This window comes from Triticum urartu, chromosome 1A (genome assembly GCF_056163025.1).
Source record: "Triticum urartu cultivar PI428250 chromosome 1A, HENAU_Tu73, whole genome shotgun sequence".
In the NCBI taxonomy this organism is placed as follows: Eukaryota; Viridiplantae; Streptophyta; class Magnoliopsida; order Poales; family Poaceae; genus Triticum; species Triticum urartu.
In genome coordinates this window covers 31,272,283-31,281,394 of record NC_141873.1, presented here as the reverse complement: position 1 = coordinate 31,281,394, position 9,112 = coordinate 31,272,283, and the positions used below count along the sequence as shown (strand labels likewise).

Genomic DNA, 9,112 nt, shown 5'->3' with positions numbered 1-9,112 from the left:
ATCTTTTATGTTCGATTATATGACATGCCTAAAAGTAGTTATGTTTGTGTGAAACGCATCGTTACATGTTATTCATATTTGTTCAAATGCAATGTTAATTAACTAGACCGTGCGAATCCACGGGTTGACGACTAATATATGTATAATCGGGAGTGTGTCATGTTGCTATCGACCGGCGACCTCGCGTGCTATCTCTGTAGTAGTATTCCTACGAATCGATCCATCAAGACAAAAAGCCTACGCATGCCGAATGCGTCTACCGGCCGGAATAAGTTAGTCTAGCTAGTAGGTGGTAGCTAGCTACCATCGATGAAACGGTCCAGCAGCTAGATTGCTTTGTTTTCACGTGCACCTCATCTTTTGAAGAAATCGTTCACCTGGGAAAGTAATCGAGCTACCTCGTACGTGTATATTACCGGAAAGCATGGGAATCGCCTCTCCGCTTCGGGCGGCAGCCGTAATCTCACCAACCTATTACCACCACGCATAAAATGTAGAGTATAGATATCATTCGACCTGTACCAAGGTGCTGGACCAGTCTCACGTTTAAGTATGAGCGACCACCTCGTATTTGCCCACTTTTTCCCCTAATAAAGTACGTAGCTATTTGTAGGCTTTCGGTCCGTAGGTCTGTAGGCGCAGATTCTGTAGTACTTCCAATCGTGGAAGCAGCATTTTCTTAACTACTAAGTCTGAAGCAAACACACTGTCGCACCTCGGGAGACCAGCGTTTGAAACCCGGCGTCTATTTATTTAGAGCCTCTTTGATTAGGTGAAAGTATAGTCTTTCCCTAATAATAAAGCACGGATTGATTCTGTGGGTTCACCGTCACAATACGCTTTTTTCTGTGAATTTACGCTTTCAGTTTGAATTTTAAACACATACGCGAGGTGGTACTAAAATAAAGTTCCCATATATTAGCTCTTTTTGCTCAAGCACCCACGATCGGTTTCCCAGAAACGATCGATCCTTCCTGACCGATACTTGGTCAAATTGTTCTGGCCCATGCGGCCCAATGAAGCCTGACAAAAAACGGCCACACAAAAAAAGTTGCTATTATGAGGACTCGAACACGGGTTGCAAGAAAAGTGCACAGATCGAGCGTCCAACTCAACTGGCCCATCCTATGCTTAGAGTAACAAGGATTACCTCTCTTAGTCTATCAGAGGATTTTCAGCCGCCAGGCCACATTATTCCGGCCCACCTTCCTGAAGGAAGCTACACAAGCGAACGGGCGAAGCTGGCCCACAGCCCGGTGCAAAAAAGTATTCGATGGTGGGCTGAATCAAACTCTGAACTGCATATACGATAACCAGTGTCGCTACCAACTGACATAGCTCATGGTGTATTTTCCTTAAAAAGAACTCATGGTGTATTATATTTAGGCTGTTGATCCACCTTTTAAATAGTCCCATACCGCTCTCTTAAACCCAATCTTTATAATTTATATACATCTTCAAATTTTCTCGATATCAAGGAGCCGTCTCGGGACCCAATATAGAAGGAAATAAGTCCTTCCATAATAAAAGATAAGGAAGGAAAGAGGGAAAAATAAAGAAGGCAAGAGGGAGGGACTTCATGTTTCTTGACAGAATAAAGAAGGAAGGAGAGAAAAATAAGGGAGGAAAGAGGGCAGGGATTTCATATGGAAAGAGGAGGGATTTCACATGTCGCATGGCAGAATAAGGAAGGAAACAGGGCGGCGATTTCATGTGTAGACAGAGAAAAAATGGAAAGTGGAAGCTGTCCCATATAATTAAGTAAGGAAGGAAAATACAGAAAACTAAAAAAGGAAAGAGAGGGAGGGTCTCCAAATGGGGGATATAATGGCACTAAACATCTCCGTCCATGGATAGCAACGACATCAGGCAAGTTGAACTACTTTTTATATCTGAATTATTGACGTCAAATTATAACTCAAAATCAAATTATGTTGGAATTGTTTAACATGCACAAAAAAATACTATGTCTAAATCACAATAAACAGGATTCATTCTATGTTGGTCATGTACAATATTTTTCTGAGAACAAAACAAATTTTTGCTCTTAATTTTCTGCTCGACCAGCTAGCGCCCGTCACAAACTCTTACAATCCTTCTAATAAAAATAATGTTGATCACCAAAGCACAAGCAGTCGTACTCCCTGCTGTGTGCAACACAAACTCCACACTTTACTTTGTTCTATTAGCCAACGATGGAGGATCTTTGTACAATGCTCCTAATATCATTGCCCCGCAAAAAATGCTTCTAATATCATTACCCCGCAAAAAATGCTTCTTATATCATTGGACACAAATAGTGCTATGCTACCTAGTCCCTAAACCTAGCCCATACTGGTTCATGAAAATCTTTGTTGCCTCCGTAGTGAAGCAAGAATGCTATACTAAGGGCCCGTCCGGAAGTGCTCTGGCTTCCCAAACGAGCCAGCTTCTCCACGAGCCAGCGCTAGCTAGCTTCTTGCGGGAGCCAGCGATCGTTCGGCTGTAGAAAACGCTTTGCCGCCCCCTGTAGCGAGAAAAACGGTTCGCCGCGCCCTGTAGCGAGAGGAAAGTGCTTCAAGGAGGCACTTCGGGAGGGCATTCCATGTAATATCCAGCAACTCCCACTTCTCGTTTTCCAGGAGCTGGGCGATCGTAGCTTCTGTTTTTTGCACTGTGGGCCGAGCGGATTTCGGGAGCAGGCTTCTAGAAGCTGCGGCGTTCGGCCAGCTCCTCGCCCGCTTCCGGAGAAGCGTGGAGCCGGAGCACTTCCGAACGCAGCCTAAGACTTTACTATTTTTATTATAGTGTGATATTTTTGGGGCATCACCGCATCACTGAGCAACGCCAACAAATACGTGAAGAGATACTTGCGACCAGGTAGATATTTCTGTGATTTAAATTGCACACACCTACAGTACACTTATAAATTCCTTTTGTTGTTATGTTTTTGCACAACACATCTTTTCATGTTGTTTCTCATGTGGTAGTGTGGAAGATTTCAAAGAGTTTACTAATGTCACCATGTCTGGCAGTCGGTCGTGGGAGGAGGAGGACATGTTTGGCAGTCGGTCATGGGAGGAGGAGGAGAGGGAAGGGTCTTGAACTATTGGGTTTAGGAAGTATGGTTTTTTTCTTCTTCCGTTGCAACGCACGGGCATTTTTGCTAGTAAAAGTATATGATTGGAGTGGAGTGGCATGCCCACTTGAATCCTCTAGGATTAGGAAGGAGTGTTTAATGTCACAGGAAAAACAAAGTGATTGTAAAAGGAGATTAGAGTGGATGTTAGATTTTCTATGAAATGTAGTACAAAAACTTCAATAAAAAAAGTTCCTATGGGGTCAAATCTATGAATCAAAGCACCGTAGAAAAAGTTCATAAGGATTTCAATCCTCCAAAAATCCTATAGAATTCCTTGAATCAAAGGAGCCCTTAATACCCAAACTCGCTTATCTCTTTCATTGAAGTCCTGTTCCTCAAACTCACAGTCTACAGCTCAACTAGTTGGAGAGATCCCGTAGGTGAAGACTCTGTTATATTATAGGAGCGTATTAAATGAGTACCTCAACCACCTAGCATGACACGTCCCCTAATATAAATTATGAAGATTCAAGACTTTGTGCCGGCTTAATATTTCGGAGGTGCTCATCGGGTTATGTTGTGTGCGCTTGTGTTTATATGGGTGAGTGTATGTGTGTGCATGTGAACATCTGCGATTGTACTGTGTTAAAAAAATTCAATTATGAAGACTCACTTTGTTTTTTCTAAATTCATAGTAACAAAACATCACACGTCCCTTAATTCAAACAATAGAGACAATACATGTTGGAGCACATCTGCTTCGGTGGATCAACAGAAAATTCTGAAACAGTAGCAAACAAAATTGGGAAATTTTGACACCTTTTTACATGGAAGATGAACAAATTATTGATGTGTTTGCAAATTTTCATGATGATATGACATCCGGAGAGCTCTGGACAAAAATGACAAAAATCAAAGCTTTGAGGAAAGTTTAAATTTTTTGGTTTTGGAGCACTGATATTGTTTTTTTCTGTCTCAAACTCTCCCAATATCATATGGTCATCAAACTTTGCAGGCAGACACATAATTTGTTCATATTCACGTTAAAAAAAATCAATTTTTTCATTTTTTCCAATTATTTTCGATTTTACTATTCATCCATGAGCAGATGTGCTCATGATCATTAGTGGATTTCCATAAACTTCACAGTATGTGTTTATCACAAATTGCAGACTTCAACCCTAATAATAAACCCACACGGAGGTTCCATGAAAATTACACAATAATTTTGAGAGTGCTATTACAAGAGTGTATGGTCAAACTGTGGTGATTGTCTGTTTGTCCTGTCTGCCCATACGCACCGCCGCCCCTGATTTTGTCAAAAGAAATCGGCATGTGTTGCACGGTTCTAGAGAAAAATAAAATTTGTATATTTTAGTGGACAAACGCAAAGCATCCCAGACTAATAATTCTAACACAATGGTTGATGCCTTGGTGATTCCACCTTCAAGGGGAAGCACGTAGAACTGTTACTATACTATACTTAAGTGATCGAATCTTGAGGACTGAATCGAATTTTCGTAGCTAGTTTAGTTTAGTCCATAGTAGTACTTCTCATGTGTGCATGAAAATAAGTATACCTTCTTGCTCAAGGTTAAACAAGTGTTTACCAAGAAGCAAATTTGCATTCCAAATCTCCTTGTGTCTTTACACATTTTTTTGCGGGGTAGTTGCTTTACATATATGATTGATAATGGTGGTGTACATACGTGCGCAGAAAACTGAAGCTGCTCAAGCATGTTCCAGGTGATTAATAAACTGATGTCCGCTAACGTCGAAGGCAGATCAGGCTCCACTCAACTGCAGGCTTGGATTGAGATGGACATGCATGGTGCAGCGGCTCACACATGTCAGAGCTTTGCTACAACTACGGTTTGTTACGGGCTGAGGAGGGCTATATAATGACTAGGCAGTTTTTATTTGGAGATTAGTGGGGGCACAGGCCCACCATAAAATCCAGGGGGGAAGTTTGATTAGTGGCAAAGAAAGTTTTATAGGGTAGGTAGGAGGGCTTCATAGGTGTAGCATTTTTGCACATGTCATACTACCAAACCGATGCAAAGGTGCATGCATGCATGGACTGTATAACAGACCAAGTGACGTCGATGCCATGCAAAGTTGGTGGCCAAAGGCCTACCTGCATCGTTTATATAAAACGTACCTATTCACGGGAAATAGCACTATCAAAACTTTTTCGAGAGGAACGTTCAACATGCCAGAGTAATTTTGCATGTGAAAGCCCCGGTTTGATAAAGATTTCATCGGCGTTGTTCACGGCTAAATGCACTTTTTTTTCACCATACGGCTAAATGCACTTGAGAAATCGTGTGTGGCCAGATTGTACAAATGGAGCAAGTTTTGCACTATGATTCCTGTCTTGACGGAACTACTCAGAGTCATATGCTCACAAGGTTGAAAAGGATTGAATATTGTACATCCAAAACAAAATTTGGATATGAAATGAGTTATTTCAGATATTTGACTTTCATAAGAGCACCCAAAAGTGGGAATCCCCTGGCTTGCCTTTGAGTTGTGAACACGTGATTGAGTTTTATTTTTAGGTGCTTTATACCGAGGTTTTGAGGAGCCTAGAAATCACTCCCAAAACAAGCTTATATTCTTCACGTAGAGTATCCTCAAGCCAACATATGATACTCTTACCTACATTATATACTCCAGTCTGTGAGTTAGTTCTTATACTCCCCACCTTTCAAGATATAAAGGTGTATGCATTTCTTCAGAACTGAAACTTTTCTAAGTTTGACAAAAACGTAATACGGAAAAAATTAATACACCTTACATTTTGAAACAAAAAGAGTATATTTTTTATGCGCATAATTTTGCCAGTAAAATCTAGATGAATAGTAATCAAGGATTTTTATGAACCCTTCTTGGCATCTCATAAAAATATATAATGTAGAATACATAGCAAGGCCGATGAACACGTGATTGTTAAGACCAAGCGTCTCCAACTGAGAGGTGCTTTTTTTACGCTTCAATGGCGAGCTTACACCAGCGCTCAGAGGTGTTTTTCTTAGGAAGTACTTATCTTAGTTTCTTCTCAAAGCGATCCAATGTCTTTTTAGTCAGCATTCTTGAGCTTCTCGAAGTGGAGGAAAACTCAGAAACTTGAAGGGACAAATTATGAATTTGTAGTGAAGACTGGAGGGATAATTCTTCAATTTGCACTGAGATCCGGGATTGGTGGGTCAAGCGACCCGACTCCACACACACACACAATAGAAAGGCAATTACAATGCTCACGGGTTGGACCATGGAATGAAAGGAACACCCGTGTCTTTAATTATGAAGTGTGCATACGATCATTTTGCAACAACATCAAATGTGAGGTCAAACTTTGGATATCGATCCGCGGGTGCAAAAAAATTGGGACTATTGTACCAAGAGAGTGGACCTTTTTGTACTTTGAGTCTTGTAACACAAAATCTATCCTCTTCTTAATTAATATATAAGGCAAATCTATTTCATCTGCCTCCTGCCGGCACTGGCGCCAATCTATCCTTGTATCCTGTGGTCTTAGGATCATGGAGGCGTGGTGGATTCCAGCCTTTACCGGCGGGAGGGCTCCATTTTTTGATGGTTTTTTTGTTTTACTATAGGATTTATGCCCTGCTCAGAGGTGCAATGCGGTGGCGGTTCTCTATAGATGGAATAAAGTCTTCCCTGTCTAGACCACATCCCGGTGATGTTTCTAGCATTGTTGAGGGCATGTGGAGGTTTTTCTCCAGTGGATCTCGTGGGATTTGTTCGGTGTTTGTCCTTGATGGAACCACGTGAATCCGGTCTTCGTTCGCTTGTGTTTGTGTGTCTACAGGTTGGGTCCTTTCGATCTATGTTTCTCTTCATCGGCGACGGTTGCTGTTCTAGTACGCTAGTCCTGTTGGGCCTTAGCACGACGACTTCCCGACTGTTTACTACAACAAAGTTTTCCCAGCTTTAATGAGGGAGGGGCGATGACGGCGGCACGCCTTTAGATCGCTCCAGTGCTTGTAATCGTCGCTTGGTGGTCTACGGCCATGGATGTATTTTTTACTTCTAGTGTTCTTTGTACTATCTTGATAGTTGATGAATAAATTGGAAGTTTCTCTCGCAAAAAAATAAAAATAAAAAACTGGCAGAGTCCTTCTCTTCATACTGCCAGCCAGCGTTGTTAGTGATGGTTAGTGTGAGCGCATCACAAGCTATGTATTAGATTCAAGACACTATTTCATGTGGCTACTTGGGACGGCCATGAGGCGTTTCATGCACGAGCTCATAATTCACCAAGCGTAATTGCCTTACGGTAGACAATTAACTATTTCAAGTATTACATACATAGGTACCTAGTTCGGTGAAATTAAATCTACGTTTCGAAATTTGATGATTGGACTCGGTGATGGTGGCACTTGCTCCCTTCCTAAATGTGTTGCCGTTGAAGAACTATAGTCTTTTTATTGTCATGAGATGGTTGGTGCGGATATCGCCATTGATGTAGTTTGTTGATCATGGATTTGATCGCTTCGGGGTTTTTTTCTTTTCCTCTCTGGGCATAGTTTTGGTCTTAGACGACTTTACGGGTGTTTGTGTGGGTGTGTGTGCCCGCGCGTTGCTGATAGGTGTGTGCATTCTACCTATGCAGAGGTCAAGCGTATGCTCATTGTGTTGTATCTACTTGATTCTTCATTTTGATTCAATAAAATCTATCCTCTTGTTAAAAATAAAAGTGTGTAGTCCGATGGCCCAGCAAGTTCCAGGGAAAATGAGAACCCTCACTGGCACAAAGTATTATCTATCTTCCATTTTCTGGAACTGGTGTCTATCAAAATTCATATTGGATACTGGAATACTGGATACATTTCTCAGTTTAATTTTCTCCGAGACGTAACATGTTTCAAGAAGAGAAAACAGTTCGGCCCAGAATCTAATGGGACGCCTGTCGTGCATCATCATGCACGATCTGCTGCTGCTAAGCTGCTGCATATGTATCCACTAGCTAGCTCGAGAGAAAAGAAGAGATGCATCATGCATGGTTCCATGGCGCCGCGTACGTACGTGCGACCGTTTCTTGGTCTCTTCGCAGGGTTAACTTGTGATGTTATAAGATTCACTGCCGCCTAGCTACGGGCCAACTACTTTATAGCATATAGATTATACGAGTCTGCCGCCTAGCTACTGGCTGATAACTTTATAGCTTATATACATCCGTTGCCTATAAATAAAGATGCAGTTTGCTGCGCTTCTTCTTCATCCATCTGCCCGTTACCAATCTCAGCTTCTTCTTCCTTTTGTCCATCTCAACTTCTTCTTCATTGGTTAGTCATCAAATGATGAAGAGATTTGAGTTTGAGCGGGAGATGGCGCGTGTGCTACTGCACGTGTCACGGGAGCAACCGATTCCCAAGCCGGCGGCCGGCCGCGGTGACAACACGCCCGAGCGGGCGTTCGTGTGCAAGACGTGCGACCGCGTGTTCCCGTCGTTCCAGGCGCTGGGCGGCCACCGCGCCAGCCACAAGAAGCCTCGGCTGGACGGCGACGGCGACCTCAAGCCCAAGATGCATGGCTGCTCCGTCTGCGGCCTCGAGTTCGCCGTCGGCCAGGCGCTTGGTGGCCACATGAGGCGTCACCGTGCCATGCTTGCAGGAGGCCGTGGCGTCGCGACGTCACCGCCAGCAACAACTATCAACAAGCCCGTCGTCGGTAGCAAGCGCGTGCTCTGGCTCGACCTGAACCACCCTCCATGCGATGATGGCGGGAGCATCGAGGCTGATCACAGCGAGTGCGGCCATGACACCGCCACCGCCGGGTACACGTTCCACCAGTTCCTGGATACCGGCATTTCTTAGACTTATACAGATTTTCATTTTTTTCACAATAAACTCAATGTAACAGAATGGAATTTATATTGAGCTTGTGGTTAATAACTTGGTGCTCCATGTAATGTTGCATCTTCTATTATGTTTCTGTTCTTCCACAAATACTAGTTTGAAATATGTATTAAATCTAGCCAGTGCTCTGTTTGTAAAAGAAAAAAATTACGCTTTAAGTCTTTTG

At 42.7% G+C, this 9,112-nt stretch overlaps 1 protein-coding gene across 1 annotated transcript; it reads left to right on the top strand.

Annotated features, from left to right (window-relative positions):
- Nucleotides 1-8,385: 8,385 nt before the first annotated feature.
- LOC125532631 (uncharacterized) lies at nt 8,386-8,904 on the top strand. The gene has a single exon (XM_048696621.2). The coding sequence runs from the start codon at nt 8,386-8,388 to the stop codon at nt 8,902-8,904; it is 519 nt and encodes a 172-aa protein (XP_048552578.1).
- Nucleotides 8,905-9,112: the final 208 nt, after the last annotated feature.

Coding starts and splice junctions, on each gene's coding strand:
- LOC125532631 (XM_048696621.2), top strand. CDS start 8,386: ATGATGAAGAGATTTGAGTTTGAGCGGGAGATGGCGCGTGTGCTACTG.